Here is a 22018-nt window from a genome sequence, read left to right on the forward strand (position 1 = left end):
CCTGCACTGACACGGATGATTCCTCCTCCTCAGGTGCTGCCTGCCTCCACCAGACTTTTACCACAGTAATTGCCACCCCTGTGCTTTATGGGGGATCCCAAGCTATGCCACGGCTTCTTAAATCAATGGCGGATACATTTTCAGCTACCTGCCACCATGTTCCCTGACGATCAAATTAAGATCACTTATGTCCTCTCCCTCTTGGGTGGCACAGCATTGGCTTGGCCTCACCCCCTTTGGGAGCATGAAGACCCCATACTCCAGAACTTGGCAAGCTTTCTTCATGAATTCCAACTCGTATTTGATGAGCCAGGAAGGAACACCACCGGAGCAACAGACATGTTGCAGATCCACTAGGGCTCCCAGACCTTCTTGGAATATGCATTGAGTTCAGGATGCTCACCTCTGAACTGAACTGGGATGAGGACAGTCTCATAGCCATCTTTTTTCAAGGTCCGTCAGGTCGCTTTAAAGACAAGCTCACAGATCAGGAACGTCCTTCCTCCTTGGATAACCTCATTGCCTTGGCTGGGCATATAGACCATAAACTCCAGGAGAGAACACATGAGCACAAAACTCTTTCTCCACCTTCAACTCGATCCTCTGAATCCAGAACTCTGAAGGAGCCCATGCAACTGGGTCACAGATGGCTGACCACTCAAGAAAGATCATGCTATAGACAATGTGGTCTTTGTCTGTATAGTGCGGGCCAAGGACACCTGGTGGCTGCCTGGAAAAACTGGGAAATATCCATGCTTATGGTTGACCAGGGAAATAACCCTAGGCCAGACCTCCTCTGCTCCCCAACTTCTTGTTCCCATATCAATTACCCGAGGCAAAAACCACCTTGTATCACAGGCCTTCCTGGACTCCGGTACTGGGGGAAATTTAATTGCTCAGGCCCTGGGGATGCACTACCATGTACCCATGGTCCCCCCTTGCTCAACCGTTCACTATTTCCTCAGTCTATGGTGATCCTCTCCCAGGGAGAATCACAGAGAGCACTATTCTACTCAAGCTCCGTATTAGCTTATTTCATTCTGAGACCATCACACTCTACATCCTACCTCGAGTGGTCAGTCCGATTATCTTGGGTCTCCCTTGGCTTCAATAGCATCAATTCATCATTGACTGGTTTTCACTAGAATCAGCCCACTGGGGGCCATCTTGCTCTTCTACCTGCCTTGCCGCTGTTGCCCCTCCTGCTCCTATCACCCCTGCTGCTACCCAGATGGAACTACTGCCCCAATAAGTGGAATATTTAGACGTATTCTCCAAACAACAGGTTGAGATGCTGCCTCCTCACTGCTCCTATGATTATATGATTGAACTCCTCCCTGGCAAGGACACTCCATGAGGTAGAGTATACCCCCTCTCGGGGCCCAAGACACAGGCTATGAGCACATATATCCAAGAGCACACATATCCAAGAGAAGAGGATTCTTCACCTGTAGAAGAAGGCTTCTTTTTCACCGCAAAAAAGACAGGCTGCTTCAGCCCTGCATAGACCACAGAGGTCTTAATGCTATCTTCAGAAAGCATCACTACCCCCTACCATTGATATCCAAGCTGTTTGCAAAGAACTTGGGTCTTTACTGAACTGAATCTCCAAGGCACATACAACCTCATCCGAATTAAGCATGGAGATGAATGGAAGACCACCTTCAATAAAAGGGACAGACATTACAATGTCCGACCCTTGTATTGCAATGCCCCAACACTAGTGAAAGATATTTTCCAGGACCTCCTATACTCCATATTTCTACTACCTGGATGACATCCTCATCTTTTCCCGGTCTCTGTTTAACCATAGATCCCAGGTAAAACAAGTACTCCAGTGCCTATGTGAACACCATCTGTATGCCAAGTTGGAGAAATGTCTCTTTGAGCAAGAACAGCTACCCTTCCTGTGGTACATCATCTCCAGTATAGGACTAAGCAAGGACCTTGCAAAACAGAAGGCCATCCTGGATTGGCTTCAGACAATGGGCTTGCTAGCACTACAGAGATTTCTCGGATTCACCAATTATCATTGGAAATTTATCCATAGATACTCCACTCTCACCACACCACTCACGACTTTAACATTAAAAGGTGCAAATACCTGAAACTGCAACTGGCCTCCGGAAGTGGTCAAAACCTTTTAGAAGCTTAAACAAGCCTTTACCCAAGAACCCTGTCTCCAGCATCTGGACACATTTCATTCTTTTGTGCTTGAAGTAGATGCCTCTTCCCTTGGGGTTGCCAACATGACACAGAAGGAAAGCTTCATCCTTGCTCCTTCTTCTCTAGGAAGTTCTCTTCGGCACAGAAGAACTATACTATTGGAGACAGAGAACTTCTTACAATTAAACTTGTCCTTGAAGAGTGGCTGCATCTCTTGGAAGGCTCTGAACACAAGATTACTATCTATACAAATCATATAAACTTAGAATACCTTCTGCAGGCTTAATGCCTTAATCCCCAGCAGGCTTGCTGGTCCCTCTTCTTTTCTCAGTTTGACTTCGAGCTTCACTACCGACCAGCCGAGAAGAATCTCCAAACAGATTCATTATCCTAGTTCTTCCTAAATGAAGATACCACAGAAGTTCTGTCACATATCATCAACTGGGAAGGATCCTTCTGACCTCTGCTTCATCTGTTCTGGCACAGAAGAAAGTTGTCCCCAAGAGACTCTGAGAAAAAATGCTGAAGAGAGCACATGACTCTTGAGTAGCAGGCCAACCAGGAATGTGCAGAACAATTGAGCTTCTTCAGTGCCACTACTGGTGGCCACGCATCAAGGAGAATGTGAAGGATTACATGAGGTCCTGCCCAACCTGCGCACAGAATAAAACCGCTTGTGCCTGACCTCATGGGCCGTTACAGCTGTTGCTAGAATCTAGGGAACCCTGGACCCACATATCCACAGTTTTTATTGTGGACTTCCCCCTCTCACATGGCTCCATGGTTTATATGGGTCATTGTGGATAGGTTCTCTAAGATGGCTCGCTTTGTGCTTCTTGCTGGGCTTCCTTCAGCTGCTGAGCTAGCGCACCTCTTTGTTCAATGTTTTTCATTTGCACGGCTTGCCATCCCATATTCTATCTGACAGAGGCGTTCAATTTACTGCCATTTACTGGAAGGCCCTCTATTGCAAGTTTGGCACTTCTCTGGACTTCATTACAGCCTATCATCCCCAAGGCCATGGGCAGACAAAGGATCACTCAGGTCCTCAACACCTTCCTCAGATCATATGTCAACAAAAGGCAAGATAATTGGGCCCTCCTACTACCATGGGTGGAATTATCCCATAAAAATGACTTAAGCACTGTTCCAAACTGTGTATGGGAGACATCTGTGGGTGCCATTCCCGCTGTCCCTTGCCATGGATTGCCCAGCAGCCCATCTCACTGCCCAGGAACTCCATGGATTTTGGACATAGATCACTCACCTAATTTCACAGGCAGCCTCTCCAGCCAAGAAATACACTGGCACCACATGCCAACCAGTCCCACAGTTCAGAGTGCGATCTAGTATGGCTGAACACCCAGCATCTATGTCTCCAAGTTCCTTCACTTCATCTAGCACCACGATTCATTGGACAATACCCCATTCAATGGCAGGTGGGTCCCGTTACTTTCCAATTAAAGCTTCCCAATGCACGAAGAATCCATATTTCATGTTTCCCTATTGAAACATTGATCCTCTCCTGGCCTTCCAGAAAGCCTTCCATACCCATGGATATGACAGTAGAAGACGACACAATTTGAGGTAGAAGAAATCCTTGACTCTCATAAAAGGCGGAACAAGCTAGAGTACACCTCATTGCTTGGAAGCATTTGGCCCTGAAGAAAACTCCTGGGAACCTGCCACCAATCTTCAAATACTGCAGGCAATTTCCCTCCCAACCTAAGCCTTGGACCTTGAGGAGGGGGCTTATAAGGCTCGCAGGGTCATCCCCCCCTGAGCCGGTGCACTCACCTGACACCACTGACAGGAATCTTTGTGGCCAGACACCGCCGCTCCAGGTTCCCTCCCTCATACCTGACTCAGCCCTTCTTAAAGGGTCCAGGAAAACTCCAGCAGAATCAACAGATGAAATTAGGTCCTCCCTTGGTACTCATACTTTGCTTCAGCAATAGGTCGACTCTATCTAGAGTGTGAGTTGCTGCATCTCTGTCTCCAGCCTTCCTTGACTTCAGCCTTGTCCAGCCTTCTTTGTCTCTCAGCCTGCCTAACCTCAGACTGATTCTCGGAACCGACCTCAGCCCAACCACAGACCATCCTTGCTTACCACCCACCTCAACCATAGCCTGTGACCTGACCATTCTTGCTTGCCATCTGCCTCGACCATAGCCTGTGACTTGACCATTCTTGCTTGCCACCTGGCCTTGACCATAGCCATGACCTGACCATTCTTGCTTGCCACCTGTCTTGACCATAGCCATGGCCTGACCATTCTTGCTTGCCACCTGTCTCGACCATAGCCTGTGACCTGACCATTCTTGCTTGCTGCCGGCCTCAACCTCAGCCTGACCACTGACCATCCTCGCTTGCGACCTGCCTTGACCACAGCCTGACATTGGCACCAATCTTCAGCATACACCTCAGAGATTGATACCTAAGACCTGCCGGCCCCTGGAACACAAAGGCTCAATTCGAGGGGAAAGGGACTGATAAAGGTGAAGTTCCAGCTCACTCTCTGCACAGTCTGCCCCACCAGTTGGGGCCTTCCCTGTAGGTTGTGCCAAATTCACCCCAACATAAGGGTCCACAAATCTAACAGTTCAATCTTCCTTCCTTTGGAATAATGATTTCTTCAGAGAAGGCAACCTTTGTAAGTTGACAATGAACAATGTAAGACAAACTATCCCTCCATCTTCTCTGTGGGTCAGTACCATCCCCACCTAGGTGAAGACACACAGGACCTGGTCCTTTGATGCCATGCAGGGCGACTCTGTCATTGCACACAGCAACATAACTCCAATGAATCACAGAAGGAAACATCACTTGCCCTTTGGTCTTGTCCTTGGCCAGCAACACTAACACTTGGCATCTGGCCTCAAAAGCATATGCATACTTATAACATTTCTTGGCTTCCAAGATAATGCCTAGCATTTTGTGATAAAATTGTACATAGTTCTCTGTTGATGGATGCTAATATGACTGGAGATCTAGTTCCAACTGGCAGAATGTGGCTCAGTATTACACCCATGCTATATAGTTATGGTAGAGCATTACCTATGAGAATCAGTGTATCAGTGTATCATAGTGTATCAGTACTTCTTTATGTGTTTATGAAATATCTTATTGTTGTTTTTATCTTGTATGTTTATGACTGTAAACTATTATTGATGAGTTTTTATTGTGACCCTTGCAATAGGTAGAATATACAATTTTTATAAATAAATAAGTGATAGTAGTTGTTTAACTACACAGAAGGCATCTTTGTAAAAGCTCATCCCTGGGATTCCTACTAAGGAGCATGACCCAGAAGCAAGGTCCTGCAGTCTAGTGTAGAAGAATGTACCACATGGAAGATTGCGGCAATGCTGCTTTCATATCAGGAGTGACCCAATGTCTGTGCAGTTTTTCAGTTTGAATTTGAGAAAGCAGGAGCTTTTAACTTACCTGCCCCTGCAAGACATCTGCAGGGTCAAAGCCTTGGTGAGGAGCCTAGGGACTGGGTGAAGGATTGGCTGTTAGCTCATAGCCACCGATTAGTTAGCACTTCTCTCTGTGTTTTTATCTTTGAAGTGCACCTAAGAGGACTATAACATCAGTGTAAGGAGAAGACAGGCATCTTCCTTCTTTCACAGCTCTCCCATGTGCGCTGCTGTAGTGTTAATGTCCTGTTCTTAAAAAACCAAGAGACACCATCTTAAGATGAGGATTTTCAGTTCAAGTTTGAGTTACGCTGCTGCATAGTCGATGGACCCTTGGGCCAAGACGAGGTCGGTGCTTTCTGTAGGGGGCTTCCCACAGACCCTCGTCATTAGGAGGCGGATGCTGGAGATGGAGGCTCAACAGGACCTTCACCTGTACCAGCCCTCGTTCCCCGCAGGTTGAGACCTTGGGTGCCGGGGCTGGCAGAACTTAAGAGCGGGTCTCCGGATGAAGGTGGTTCTGAAGACGGGTGGCAAAAGCAGAGTCGAGCGTACCAGAGGTTGAGGCCGGCAGCGGGCTGGAGAATCCAAAGCCAGGTCAGAGGTCAGGGCAGGCAGCAGGCGAGGCAGAATCCAGGAATGGGCCGAGTCAAAACCAGGGAAGCAAGCCGAGGGTACGAGGAAGCAGGAACACACGAAGACGGAGCAGGAAGACTCAGAGGCAGAAGCTGGAACATACGGAGGCAAAATCTGGAACACACAGAGGCAGGAGCTGGAACACACGGAGGCAGGAGCTGGAACCCACAGAGGCAAAATCTGGAACACACGGAGGCAGGAGCTGGAACACACGGAGGCAGGAGCTGGAACACACGGAGGCAGGAGCTGGAACACACGGAGGCAGGAGCTGGGACACACGGAGGCAGGAGCTGGGACACACGGAGGCAGGAGCTGGGACACACGGAGGCAGGAGCTGGGACACACGGAGGCAGGAGCTGGGACACACGGAGGCAGGAGCTGGAACACACGGAGGCAGGAGCTGGAACACACGGAGGCAGGAGCTGGAACACACGGAGGCAGGAGCTGGAACACACGGAGGCAGGAGCTGGAACACACGGAGGCAGGAGCTGGAACACACGGAGGCAGGAGCTGGAACACACGGAGGCAGGAGCTGGAACACACGAAGACGGAGCAGGAAGACTCAGAGGCAGAAGCTGGAACATACGGAGGCAAAATCTGGAACACACAGAGGCAGGAGCTGGAACACACGGAGGCAGGAGCTGGAACCCACAGAGGCAAAATCTGGAACACACGGAGGCAGGAGCTGGAACACACGGAGGCAGGAGCTGGAACACACGGAGGCAGGAACGCAGAGCAACTAGTACTCAAAAGAGTGGGATCTGTTGCTGAGGCAAGAGTTGGGCAGCAGGAGCTGTCTTAAGTAGTGCTTGTGGCTGAGGATAGCATCCGGGTCAGTTGGCGGCCTTTTCTGCCGCGGCCCCTTTAAATTGGGGCCAGAGCTACGTGCACGCACGCCTAGCAGAAGCTGGGGCCAGCGGCCACAAAGAAGGCCTGGACTGCTCCAGGGGGGTAAGTGTAGCTGCGAAGTCCCGCGGCCGGCTGCCGTAACAGTTTGCAGGAGGCAGGGTGGTTTTCTTTCCTGTTAATTTTTGGGAAAGAAGACCCTTGGGCCTTATGGTTTAAAGCTTTTGTGGCCGGGTATTATAATTTAGGACCCTGTCCCCTTGAGCTTGCAGCTGTTGGGGACTGGGTAGTGCAAGGAAAATGATTACTTCAGAACTGCTGCACTGTACCCTATGTTTGTCTAAGAAAGTTAGGCACTGCCAATTTGCCAGCAGTCTCCTGCTGCAAGGAGGAAAAATAAAAATAAAAGGGGGGCTCTTCCACTGGGAACCAGGATGGCCGCTTCCTTTTGTCTTTGCATCCAACCCTACAAAGCACTCTTTTGCAATTTTGCACTTTTTAGTTCTGGGATCTTGAGTAATATCTTTCCAGATGGCATCAAAGCTGAGGACAAAAGATCTGAAACATTTCTCCTTCAGTAAACACGCGCCTGAGCTAGCGGGTGACGAAGCCGACCAGGCCACGAAAGCAGCGGAAGATCCTGGCGGCAAGGATTCGGAAGCCTTACCTTCGCCTGCTCCCCACGAACTGGAATCGCCGAACTTTCAAACTCGCACAGAGCTACAAGGGTGGTTCCTTGAATTGCGAGCGGATATGCAGCTTTATAAAGCGGACCTGCTTGCCTCTATTACCAAGGTTAGAGAAGACTTGGCCGCGCTGGGGCACCAAGTTGATGACCTAGACACCCGGGCTGAGACTCATGGCGCGGTTCTTAACAAACGTCATGACCAACACAAGAATACAGCTAATGAGCTCACAGTCCTCTCAGACAAAGTGGAGGATTTGGAAAATCGCTCATGACGCAGTAATCTCCGCATTAGAGGCATTCCCAAAACAGAGGAGTTCACCGATTGCAATGCAACTGCGAGGGGGATCTGTGCTCTTACACTTAGTAGTAGAGACGGTGTAGCAGACGGCACTGATGCCATTGCTTCTAGCATTAAAATAGAGCGAGCGCACAGATCCCTGGGCCCTAAGTGGGACATCATCTGTCTGCATAGTTTTCTTCAAAAATCATACATAATGGAGGGGGCACGGAAAAAGGCAGCCTGGATATGGAAGTTCTGTGAGATTTCCATATACAATGATCTAGCACCGATCAAGCTGCATAAGCTATTTGAGCTGCAGGAAGTTACTAATGCTCGGCACAAAGAGGGACTCCGCTATTGCTGGGCCTTCCCTTTTGCCCTTCAGTTTCAGCTCTATCAATGAAGTTGACAGGCAGACCTCGCTATTTCTTTTGCACTGCCGACAGCACCTGCTAGCACAATGGTGATTGATTCCTTCCCAAGATGGCGGCAGGCGGGCCAAGGAGGAAGACGACAGCAACGCCATTCTGAAGATTCACAGTCTGCATTCTCTGATCAGGGTTGAGATCCCACCGCTTTACTAAGATTGGTATACATTACCCCTTTATCATGGCTTCCGCTGACCTATTTTTGCCTTGCTTTGCATAATTATTATTCCTTTATCATATGCCTATATTTAATTGCACCTTATTCTCTACTGTTGGTGTTGGTCAGTTCTCGTTTTTGTATTCTCTGTTGCAGAGAGGAGGGCTAATGGGTGTCATAAGAAACATAAGAAATTGCCATGCTGGGTCAGACCAAGGGTCCATCAAGCCCAGCATCCTGTTTCCAACAGAGGCCAAACCAGGCCACAAGAACCTGGCAAGTACCCAAACACTAAGAAGATCCCATGCTACTGATGCCAGTAATAGCAGTGGCTATTCCCTAAGTAAATTTGATTAATAGCCATTAATGGACTTCTCCTCAAAGAACTTATCCAAACCTTTTTTTGAACTCAGCTACACTAACTGCACTAACCACATCCTCTGGCAACAAATTCCAGAGCTTTATTGTGCGTTGAGTGAAAAAGAATTTTCTCCGATTAGTTTTAAATGTGCCCCATGCTAACTTCATGGAGTGCCCCCTAGTCTTTCTACTATCCGAAAGAGTAAATAACCGATTCACATCTACCCGTTCTAGACCTCTCATGATTTTAAACACCTCTATCATATCCCCCCTCAGCCGTCTCCATCATGGTTTACAGGTTAGCCCCTTTGAGGGAAAGGATTCGCCACTGGGGTGAGGTGGATCACATACTGAGTGAGAAGGGGAATTGGGACCCGGAGCTCTTTGCTTTGATTTTCTTACACTTAAAGTTAAAGTTCGATCCTCTATGCTTGTTTTCTGGATGGTTGGGTTTCTTTCAATAGCAATTGTAGGTGCGACCTTTGTCACATATCTATGACAGTTTGTATATTTTTCCTCAATGTCAAGGGTCTTAATTCTTACAAGAAATGTCACCTGCTTTTACAGGAATTAATATACCAGACTCACCTATGTAAGCGTTATGAATATTTATTGGCTTACAAGGAATATCCATATAAATATTTGGCTGCCAGTTCTAAGGGTACGAAATATTCAGGCGCTGGCATTTAACTCTCTTCTCAGTTGGTACAGGAGGTTTTATTCCAATGCCTTGACCGCCTGGGACGGTTTGTGCTACTAAAACTTAGGATGTGGAGGGGGTGGATATTTTCACTTTGGTTTCCCTCAAAGCTCCTAATCAAGACCGAGAATCTTTCCTTCTTTCTGTTAAACACCTTCTGGATTCCTATGGGGAGGGATTAGGTGGGGATTTTAACTTTACTCTTCACCCCAGTTTAGACAATTCCCATACTCCTAGCAACTCATTGAAAGGGCCAAGAAAATGAATGTCTTCTCTTTTGAGGGACTGGAGTCTGATTGATGTTTGGAGACAAAGGAACCCAAACGTGCACCTACACGTTTTACTCTATCCCACATTCCACTTATTTCCGTATAGATTATTTTCTAGCTGACAAAATTTTGCTTCCCTGGGTGTCCAATGCAGGAATTGGTTCTATCACATGGTCGAATCGTGTGCCCGTGTGGTTGACTCTATCTCTCCAGGAAATATACGACAGGCAGTGTTTCTGGCACCTGAATGAACATTTACTTAAAGGTGAATTATTTGTGCAAACTTTGGGGGGTCACTTACAGGAATATTTTTAGTCCAATTCCCATTCCTCGGTCTGTGCAGGTATAATGTGGGAGGGCTCTAAGGCTGTGGCAAGGGGTCACCTTATACCTAAGCCAGTCTCTTGTAAGAGAGCGAAAAAAAGGAGAGGCTGTCTTTACTACTTAAAATGGAAGAACTCACTCAACATGCAAAAGCGGTCTCAGGCTGTTTATCATCAGCTGCTTGGAGTTAAATCTGCATTACAGCGGTTGGATGATGCCCAGCTAGCATACCGTTTGGATATGGTTAAACAGTCATACTTTGAAGGAGGCAATAAAGCTGGTAGGCTGTTAGCTCGTCAGTTAAAAGCACAAATAGCTCAGAGATCCATTACTAAAATCAAAGATGTACAGGGAAGCATTCATACCGCTACAGCTGAGATCCGGGATTGCTTTACAGAATTTTATTCCTCCCTCTATAGCAAGAATATGACCATCAGAGCAGCAGATACTGATTTTTATTTGCAATCCATCTCTATGCCATCTCTTTCTCCAGAGCAGAAGCAATATTTAGATAGACCTATTATTACAGCAGAAGTCCTTCAGGTTATAAAACAGCTAAAGACCAGTAAATCCCCCAGGATAGATGGCTTCTCTAGTGGGTATTATCATCGGTTACCTCACATACTGGTAGACCCCCTTAACAGACATGTTCAGTTTTATAAGGGACGGGGGATTGTTACCATCACATTCCAACATAGTAGGGATAACAGTAATAGCCAAACCATCTGTGGGTCTTAAAGGCCTATATCTTTAATCAACCTAAATTTAAAAATTTTGGCTAGAGTACTAGCCCTTCGGCTGAATACCTTTTTGCTGGAACTTGTTCACTCTGAATGGCTGCAGATAATATCTGTAACATTATAAATTTAATGTTGGAGGTGGATCAGGCACATATTCCATCTGTGTTATTGTCCGTTGATGCTGAAAAGGCTTTCAGCCTTGTTTGTTGTCATTTCTATTTAAAACTTTGCAGCGTATGAATTTTGATCCTTTTTTCCTTCAATGGATAATGAAATTGTATGAAGCACCTGAGGCTAGAGTAAAGGTAAATGGAGGTTATGGGAGTAGCTTTTGTATTGGTCGAGGCACCAGACGGGGCTGCCTGCTCTCTCCACTATTATTTGCACTGTTTCTGGAAATCTTCGCTTCCAGAGTCCGTGCATCTATGGTTATCAAGCATAAGCATTGTCAAGTTAAGTGTAAAACATTGATAAGGCAGGCGAAGAGAGAATTTGAAATGAAGTTGACCGTAGAGGCAAAAACTCATAATAAAAACTTTTTAAAATATATCCGAAGCAAGAAATCTATGAGGGAGTCAGTTGGACCATTAGATGACCGAGGGGTTAAAGGGGCTCTTAGGGAAGATAAGGCCACTCAGAAAGACTAAATGTATTCTTTGCTTCCGAGTTTACTAATGTGGATGTTGGTGAGATACCAGTTCCGGAGATGGTTTTCAAGGGTGATGAGTCAGACGAACTGAACCAAATCACTGTGAACCCGGAGGATGTAGTAGGCCAGATTGACAAACTAAAGAGTGGCAAATCACCTGGACCGGATGTTATGTATCCTAGGGTACTGAAGGAACTCAAAAATGAGGACTTCAAAGGGGCGTGGGATAAACACTGTGGATCCATAAAGTCAAGAGGCCGCCAATGAAGAGTGGGTGACTCGCCAGAATGATGGCTACTGCCTGGAGACAATACCCTTATTCAATAAACATACACATGGTTACTGTGTCTCCAACATCGCTCTAAGCTTCAACAGCAAGAGGAAATGTGGAAAAAAGGATTTGCACTCACAAACAGGGGAGTAGCTGGCTTGTTACGGCGGTTACTACCCCAAACCAAATAAGCCTGATACTTCACTTTCAATGCATATCCAGCATAGTTCTCTGCTTCAACGGCAGGGGAGAAGAAAAACTGATACTTCACACATCCAGCAGAGCTCTCTGCTTCAACGGCAGGGGAGAAGAAAAAAGGGTTCGCACTCACAAAGCGGGGAGTAGCTGGCTTGTTACGGCGGTTACTGCCCCAAACCAAATGTGCCTGATACTTCACTTTCGATGCATATCCAGCATGGCTCTCTGCTTCAACGGCATGGGAGAAAGACTGATACATCACGCATTTCCAGCATAGCTCTCTGCTTCAACGGCAGGGGAAAAGAAAAACTGATACTTCACGCATATCCAGCATAGCTTCAACGGCAGGGGAGAAGAAAAAAGGATTCGCACTCACAAAGCGGGGAGTAGCTGGCTTGTTACGGCGGTTACTACCCCAAACCAAATGTGCCTGATACTTCACTTTCGATGCATATCCAGCATGGCTCTCTGCTTCAACGGCATGGGAGAAAGACTGATACATCACGCATTTCCAGCATAGCTCTCTGCTTCAATGGCAGGGGAGAAGAAAAACTGATACTTCACGCATATCCAGCATAGCTCTCTGCTTCAACGGCAGGAGAGAAGAAAAACTGATACTTCACGCATATCCAGCATAGCTCTCTGCTTCAACGGCAGGAGAGAAGAAAAACTGATACTTCACGCATATCCAGCATAGCTCTCTGCTTCAACGGCAGGGGAGAAAAAAAAAAACTGATACTTCACGCATATCCAGCATAGCTCCCTGCTTCAACGGCAGGGGAGAAGAAAAACAACCAATAAGGGCTGTATAACATAGTCTGGGTAAAACAAATAAGCATGGGTGTAGCTTGCTTATTGCGGCGGTTACTACCCCTACTACCCCTAACTAATCAAGCTAGATATTTCACTTGGATGCAGCTCCATCACTGCTCTCTACATTAATGGTGCCCTGCTGCTCCCTCTGAGGTAGACGACACCTCTGGCTGCCAACATCCAGGTCGAAGTCAACAACAAAAGCCTGTGATGTCAGGCCATTGTTGATGACATTGAAGATGCCAGGGGCTAGATCTAATGAGGCAATTTGAGGAGGAGGAGGAGGCCAGAAAATATCTGTCATCGGGTTTGGGCATTGGGCCATAATTTGCCCATCCCTGCTCTAGATCAGTGTCCATTAAAAACTCTCCAAAAAGGGTAAGGAAATTGTCCTGTCCCTGCGGCATGAGCCAGAGGGGAAAAGTAAGACATTCCCCACTCTCTTTCTCCTCTGAATAACAGAAATCCCAAACTCCTCAAGAAGCGTTTGAAATGCTGTACAGTCAAAAAGCAGTCCTCAGAGTAATTGCCAACCACTGTTAACTAGTCGTGGATATCAACTCTAAACTATAAATGCTAATGTGCTCACATTTTCATTCAATTTGTGTTTAATTCGTTTGATGTAATACTAAGTTTGGTTTATCTATAATTCTTATTACATTCGCCTTGTTATTTGTATCACACATGCTTACCACGTTCGATGTAATACTAAGCTGGTTTATCGATAATTCTTATTACGTATGCCTTGTTATATGTATCCCACATGTTCGATGTAATTTCTAACTAGTTCTCTGTAAACCGACGCGATATGTACTATTACATGAACATCGGTATATAAAAGCCTTTAAATAAATAATAAACCAGTTACAGCCACTATTCACTTAGACGCGGGAAGTAGCTGTTTCTCCAAAATCTCAAAATCCTCCCCAACTCTCAACTCTAAAAACTCTACTGTGAAGAAGACAAACCTCACCGCATCTGGTCAGTCCACCTGGGGTGTGGCAAAGACTTTTTGTACATGCCCACGCATCCTTATATGTGGGCCTAAAGCTTATCCCATAAGGAGGAAATGTAGAACAAGCAGGGAGAAACTCCCCCTTCTGGAGGCTACACCAGGCTAAGATATAGTAAACCCTTACAGGACTGGTTACATATGAAAATGGTGACCGTGGACTGTTGTGAAAGTTAGGCTCAAAGGAAAGAGGTACAGGTGGAGGGTAGTAGCAAGTTCCCTATCCCTAGGAGTAGAAGAAGAGATGAGTGCAATATTCTTGGAAGCAAGCGTTTCGGTAAGGGCTCTAGGGGCTGCAGTTATGGAGAGAGAGATGAGTGCAATACTCTTGGAAGCAGGAGTGTTAGTAAGGGCTTTAGGAGGTGGAGTTATGGTGTGAGAGATGAGTGCAATACTCTTGGAAGCAGGAGTGTTAGTAAGGACTTTAGGGGTGGAGTTATGGTGTGAGAGATGAGTGCAATACTCTTGGAAGCAGGAGTGTTGGTAAGGACTTTAGGGGTGGAGTTATGGTGTGATTGATGAGTGCAATACTCTTGGGAGCAGGAGTGTTGGTAAGGGCTTTAGGGGGTGGAGTTATGGTGTGAGAGATGAGTGCAATACTCTTGGAAGCAGGAGTGTTGGTAAGGGCTTTAGGGGGTGGAGTTATGGTGTGAGAGATGAGTGGAATACTCTTGGAAGCAGGAGTGTTGGTAAGGGCTTTAGGGGTGGAGTTATGGTGTGAGATATGAGTGCAATACTCTTGGAAGCAGGAGTGTCGGTAAGGACTTTAGGGGGTGGCGTTATGGTGTGAGATATGAGTGCAATACTCTTGGAAGCAGCAGTGTCGGTAAGGACTTTAGGGGGTGGAGTTATGGTGTGAGAGATGAGTGCAATACTCTTGGAAGCAGCAGTGTCGGTAAGGACTTTAGGGGGTGGAGTTATGGTGTGAGAGATGAGTGCAATACTCTTGGGAGCAGGAATGTTGGTAAGGGCTTTAGGGGGTGGAGTTATGGTGTGAGAGATGAGTGGAATACTCTTGGAAGCAGGAGTGTTGGTAAGGGCTTTAGGGGGTGGAGTTATGGTGTGAGAGATGAGTGGAATACTCTTGGAAGCAGGAGTGTTGGTAAGGGCTTTAGGGGGTGGAGTTATGGTGTGAGATATGAGTGCAATACTCTTGGAAGCAGGAGTGTTGGTAAGGACTTTAGGGGGTGGCGTTATGGTGTGAGATATGAGTGCAATACTCTTGGAAGCAGGAGTGTTGGTAAGGGCTTTAGGGGGTGGAGTTATGGTGTGAGAGATGAGTGCAATACTCTTGGAAGCAGGAGTGTTGGTAAGGGCTTTAGGGGGTGGAGTTATGGTGTGAGAGATGAGTGCAATACTCTTGGAAGCAGGAGTGTTGGTAAGGACTTTAGGGGGTGGAGTTATGGTGTGAGAGATGAGTGCAATACTCTTGGAAGCAGGAGTGTTGGTAAGGGCTTTAGGGGGTGGAGTTATGGTGTGAGAGATGAGTGCAATACTCTTGGAAGCAGGAGTGTTGGTAAGGACTTTAGGGGGTGGAGTTATGGTGTGAGATATGAGTGCAATACTCTTGGAAGCAGGAGTGTTGGTAAGGGCTTTAGGGGGTGGAGTTATGGTGTGAGAGATGAGTGCAATACTCTTGGAAGCAGGAGTGTTGGTAAGGACTTTAGGGGGTGGCGTTATGGTGTGAGAGATGAGTGCAATACTCTTGGAAGCAGGAGTGTTGGTAAGGGCTTTAGGGGGTGGAGTTATGGTGTGAGATATGAGTGCAATACTCTTGGAAGCAGGAGTGTTGGTAAGGACTTTAGGGGTGGAGTTATGGTGTGAGAGATGAGTGCAATACTCTTGGAAGCAGGAGTGTTGGTAAGGACTTTAGGGGGTGGCGTTATGGTGTGAGATATGAATGCAATACTCTTGGAAGCAGGAGTGTTGGTAAGGACTTTAGGGGTGGAGTTATGGTGTGAGAGATGAGTGCAATACTCTTGGAAGCAGGAGTGTTGGTAAGGGCTTTAGGGGGTGCAGTTATGGAGTGGGAGATGAGTGCAGTCCTCTTGGAAGCAGGAATGTCAATAAGGGCTTTAGAGGGTGCAGTTATGGATGACAGACGAGTAAAATACTCTTGGAAACAGAGTGTCGGTAAGAGCTCTAGGGGGTGAAGAGTAGGCCAGAGTTTGAAACCACTCTTTTTCTGTCAGATAACGGAGGGGCAGAAAAGCAGGAAGGGAGGATGAGTTTATCCAGGTTTCAAAATGGCAGAGGCAGAAGCGAGGAGCCATGAGTATTGTGTGTGCAGCACTGCATGAGTAGATAAAATGCTGCTGGACTTAGAGAGGTGGAAGACTCCAAGAGTTGCACTGTGAATTGCACCCAGAGACTATTGAATACAACTAGTGCACTGGAGAGAGGATTAGCCATCTACAAGAGATAGAGCATCTTTGGTTAAAAATGAAATCTTCTCCCTGGCCTTCGTGTCTTGTAAAATCAGCCAGAGGGTTATTATTGGATTGCCTGATCGTTAATAATTTGTCACTTCATGAAGCAGCTCTACCTGGGTCTTTCACGCAAGCCATGGGGACTGGGGCAAGACAGGGAATTTGGGCTACCCTGCTGCAGGTGATGTGGGGGCCATGACCCCAACACCTGAAAAGAGAGGCCTGGTAGAGGTGCCAGTGAGGCAGGAGGTTGAGCAGACAGCTTAGGAGTCTAGCGGGATATCTCAGCGTCTTGGGCTAACCACACTATTATCACAGACACTTCTGCTAGTGCAACAATTCTAAAACTTTCTGCTCCTCAGATTTCTCAAGTTATCCAGCTATCAATGAAAACTGGCATTTATCTGGCTAGCCAGATAACCAGTTCTGCTTGAACACCTCCACCTTGCCCCTGAGCTAGCCGGATAACACGTTACCTGGCTATTGTTATACTCTGCCTCGCAAGGCCTTGCATTCTGTTATACTCTGGTGGTTTAGTGTGCCCATGGGCCTCAGCCCGACCCAGACCTTCCAGGCCGAGCCAAGGGTTGACGGTGGCTCCGCATGGCTGACGGTCTACCTTCCGTCAGGCAGGCAAGCTCCCATGGCCAACATCCAAGGATGTTGGAAGTTGAATGGTCCTCCGACCATTCCGAGCCCTTTCGGACCTGCTGCGAGCAGCATGGAGCAGCAGGCCTGGCCTGAGGTTGAGGGCAGACGGAGACCTTGACACGAAGACAAGACTATGAAGATTGATGCAACGGCATCACATGACACAAAGACTTGGGTTGATGACACAGCATCACATGGCACGAAGACTAGGGTTGAAGACATGACACTAGGACTATGAAGACGTGACACCAGGATCGATGCAACGGCATCGCAGACGAGACTTGACACCAAGGCTGATGCGAAGACATCACAGACCAGTGGTCGATGCAACGACATCAGAAACATGACGCTGAAGTGCAGACACAACGAGGAACTTGGAATCCAGACGACACGAGAAGCAAGGAAGGCGGACACCTACTCAGGCCACCTGTGGGACTGAGTCGCAGACCACCCTGTCCCACTGCGCGCCCTACACAGCCCTTGCAGACTGGTCACGGACCACAAGGAGAACGGGACAGCGCAGGAAAGATCCAGGACATGATGGCTCAGGAGCACAGGACAACCGTCCACCAGCAGGCTAGTCCACTCAGGCACACATCATCTGAGGGACCCCGGCCTACCGGACCAGAAGGCTCGAGAGCAAAGACGGGACAGAGGAACGAACATCCAGGAAGTCAGGAACACCAGGACGTAGAAGATCAAGACACCAGGACACCTGGACGAGGACCTCAGGCACAAAGACATGACATGGCAAAACGAGAAGACATCACAAGATGAGGAGCTCCACAAGACTAGAAGACCTTACACAAAGGCTCTGGCAGGCAGGAGCCTCCAGAGCGAAGTCACCATGATGCAAGGTACTGAACAACTGACGGAGCAGCCTTTTATAGGGCTGAAGCAAGAAACAGTCACCAAGATGGGGCCAAGACACTTCCTGTGTCTGGCCCTTTAAATGTTGAGAGAAGGCGCAGCCGCGCGCCTAGGAGAGAGCAGGAAGCTGTGCAGGACCGCGGACAGCGGCCTGCACTGACGCAGAAGACAGAAGAGGCAGGGCTGAGCCTGGACGCAGGCTCCGACGTCAGCGGCGGCAACAGCCGCTGCAGGAGGCCCCAGGGGCGGCTCCAGCCGCTACTCCAGCCCGGGGCTTTTGCGGCCTCCAGCCGCAAAGATGGAATCGGCGTCGGGGGCGGTCACAGCCCCGAAGAAGGCCGCGGTTCCAACCGCGGAGGCCAGAAGAAGCACGGGCGGCCTCCGGGCCGCAGGAGGAACTTCAAGCCGCGGCTCCGGCCGCGTGGGAAGGCCAACGGCGGCGTCCTGCCGCGTCGGCTGAAGACAACATGGGTGAGTGAGTGGAGCCTGCTCGCGGGGAGACCCGCGGGCAGAGTTCATAACAGCTATCTTGAGGCCAGTTAGCATTGGAAGATTTTCCAATCCCAATCATCTCTCTAGCTAAGTCTAAACTTAGGTGGACATCGGCCTCAGTCCATTCATTTCCTCACCCTTTGAAAGCTATAGTAAATAGAGAAAGCATAACAAGTGAGCTACCCTAGAGGTTGCTGCAGCTAAGTTAAGGGAATGTTTGGAGGAACGTTTCCATATTTATTCAGATTCAGGGTTATTACTTACTTTATTACATTCTAGGACCTCTTCTCCCTCAAGCTCCTCATCCAGACTGTCTAGGGAGTGGATGGAACGGCACAGATCTTCGAATGAATAATCTTGTTCTTGGCAGAGTTTGATTTCATGCAACAGCCTTGATAGCTTTCCAGTCACAGGGTCATCTTTAAATAATCAAAGCTCATCAATTAATATGAAAGCTCTATTTAACATATAAGATTCAATACAAGGTTCATATTTTATGAAAGTATTTTGTTATTTAATCAAAAGTTTTGGAGGCCATCAATTCTCTTTTGTCCAAAGGAAATGAACAAATCACAAAGAAATAATCTACAAAACCTATTATTATATATCTTTCTATACATGTAATATATACACACACTTGGCAGGTTACCTTTCCACCTGAGCTCAGAAGACAGCCAGCAAAGGGGGGAACTTTTGCTCCATTAGGAGTGAGTTACAGATTAGGGATGTGCACTGGTTTGAAACAGAAATCCTAAACGCAGGGAAACAGGGGGTATCATTTTATTTTCTTGGACAATGAAAAAAATAATAAACCTGTTAACAAAAATATTCATTTCATTTACATTTCTTTCATTTTATTTCCCATTAACGTCTTTGGGGGAAGCATGAAGAATTCACATTTTAATGCAACACTTTTTATTAAGTTCTGAAGATATAAATATAGCATAGCACATCTCACTGACATTCCATGCTTTAGCCAAGATATAACAAACATTTACCCTTCCCCATCCCACACTTTGCCCACCATACAAACAGCCACACCACCCAAATATGGCCACCCATCACTACCCCATTAGCTAGTTACAACAAGGGAAAAAATGACGAACAAGCAACTTTGTCCCTCACATTCCACCTACTTACATCTTGACTATATATATACCTCCCACGTTAGAAGGAAACCCCTCCTCTTCCACTTACATCTGTACTACTGACGCCATGAGGGAGTGACTGTATATATGCCTCCCACGTTAGAAGGAAACCCCTCCTCTTCCACTTACATCTGTACTACTAACGCCATGAGAGAGTGACTGTATATATGCCTCCCACATTAGAAGGAAACCCCTCCTCTTCCACTTACTTCTCTACTACTGACGCCATGAGGGAGTGACTGTGTATATATGCCTCCCACATTAGAAGGAAACCCCTCCTCTTCCACTTACATCCATACTACCGACGCCATGCGGGAGTGACTGTATATATGTTTGCCACGTTAGAAGGAAACCCCTCCTCTTCCACTTACTTCTCTACTACTGACGCCATGAGGGAGTGACTGTGTATATGCCTCCCACGTTAGAAGGAAACCCCTCCTCTTCCACTTACAACTGTACTACTGACGCCATGTGGGAGTGAATGTATATATGCCTGCCACGTTAGAGGGAAACCCCTCCTCTTCCACTTACATCTGTACTACTGACGCCATGAGGGAGTGACTGTAAATATGCCTCCCACGTTAGAAGGAAACCCCTCCTCTTCCACTTACATCTGTACTACTGACGTCATGTGGGAGTGACTGTATATATGCCTCCCACGTTAGAAGGAAACCCCTCCTCTTCCACTTACATCTGTACTACTGACGTCATGTGGGAGTGACTGTTTATATGCCTCCCACGTTAGAAGGAAATCCCTCCTCTTCCACTTACATCTGTACTACTGACGCCATGTGGGAGTGACTGTGTATATATGCCTCCCACGTTAGAAGGAAACCCCTCCTCTTCCACTTACATCTGTACTACTGACGTCATGTGGGAGTGACTGTTTATATGCCTCCCACGTTAGAAGGAAACCCCTCCTCTTCCACTTACATCTGTACTACTGACGTCATGTGGGAGTGACTGTTTATATGCCTCCCACGTTAGAAGGAAACCCCTCCTCTTCCACTTACATCTGTACTACTGACGCCATGAGGGAGTGACTGTAAATATGCCTCCCACGTTAGAAGGAAACCCCTCCTCTTCCACTTACATCTGTACTACTGACGCCATGTGGGAGTGACTGTGTATATATGCCTCCCACGTTAGAAGGAAACCCCTCCTCTTCCACTTACATCTGTACTACTGACGTCATGTGGGAGTGACTGTTTATATGCCTCCCACGTTAGAAGGAAATCCCTCCTCTTCCAACAAGTCCCCTGCTTCCCAACAAGTTTTTCCATTAATAATAAATTAGGTAGTGAATTTATCCAGCATGTTACAGAAGGAGCATCCTGAAATCTCCAACAACTAAGAATGGACCGCCTGCCAACAAAACAACTTTCTTCAACCAATCTTTTATTTATTATCTCTGAGGGGAGAGTACATTACTCCAAACAGTGCCATCTCCGCTCAAGACTGCAATGCAAGACTATTAACTCTATTGGCATGCTGCGTGATCTTGTTCCAGACTTGTTTTATGATTCTACAAGACCAAACCATACATTCTAGGGTTCTAGTTTCCATGTCTCGCCAGTGCATGTCTCAGAGTCAGCTATTTCACTAAAAAAGTACACTGCTGAGAAAAGAAATATTGCATTCGGAACTTATATTGCATTCTCTAAGTAGTATATTGTCTGTAATTACATGAACATTCCTTAAACATTGTACAAGTTGTTCTGTATCTAACTGCATTTCAATGTCCTGTTTCCATTTTATCAATAAAGTATAACAATCCCAATCTTGTTTGTTGTATATTAACTTATCATTTAGAAGTGATGTATGATGTCTTTCTGGATTTTCTATATTGAACCAGTTGAGTAATTAATCCATATTGCTTGTGGTCAAGCTTACACCATTCAAAGACTGAATATATTATCTCATTTGAAGTTATCCATAAAAATCCCATTGGAATATATCATATTTTTGTGTAAACTCTGAAAAGAAAACATTTGCTCATCTCTTCCTATTACATGAGAAACCAATTCTATTCCTTAACTTTCCAAGTCTCAAAAATCTCATAATGACTAGCCAGAGAAAAATCACTGTTTCCTTGTATGGGTGGAAAGTAGGATATAGGACCCGGGACCCTTTAAACAAGTACTTATGAGACAGTTTAGTTGCCGTTTATAAAAATTAAAAAAAAACTACTATGAATGAAAATCTCTGGATCAGCGCAAATTCATCTGCACTTGTGTTGTGTGTACTCTGATTGCTGAGTGCAGTCTTTGCTCATCTGTTGGTATTAAGGCGATAGCTAAAGCCAGAAGAATACTAAGAACATAAGAAATTGCCATGCTGGGTCAGACCAAGGGTCCATCAAGCCCAGCATCCTGTTTGCAACAGAGGCCAAACCAGGCCATAAGAACCTGGCAAGTACCCAAACATCAAGAAGTTCTGTTCTGGAGTCCATATCTCAAAAGGGACAGA

The 22018-nt window shown here is 46.7% G+C and overlaps 1 protein-coding gene across 1 annotated transcript in view; it reads right to left on the minus strand.

Annotated features, from left to right (window-relative positions):
* ANKS1B (ankyrin repeat and sterile alpha motif domain containing 1B) overlaps positions 1–22018 on the minus strand; it is a 591267-nt gene that overhangs the window by 452756 nt on the left and 116493 nt on the right. Inside the window, exon 8 of the mRNA XM_029597376.1 lies at positions 18666–18820. Coding sequence (XP_029453236.1) covers positions 18666–18820 — 155 coding nt within the window. The remainder of the gene's footprint in view (positions 1–18665; positions 18821–22018) is intronic.

This window comes from Rhinatrema bivittatum, chromosome 4 (assembly GCF_901001135.1).
Source record: "Rhinatrema bivittatum chromosome 4, aRhiBiv1.1, whole genome shotgun sequence".
In the NCBI taxonomy this organism is placed as follows: Eukaryota; Metazoa; Chordata; class Amphibia; order Gymnophiona; family Rhinatrematidae; genus Rhinatrema; species Rhinatrema bivittatum.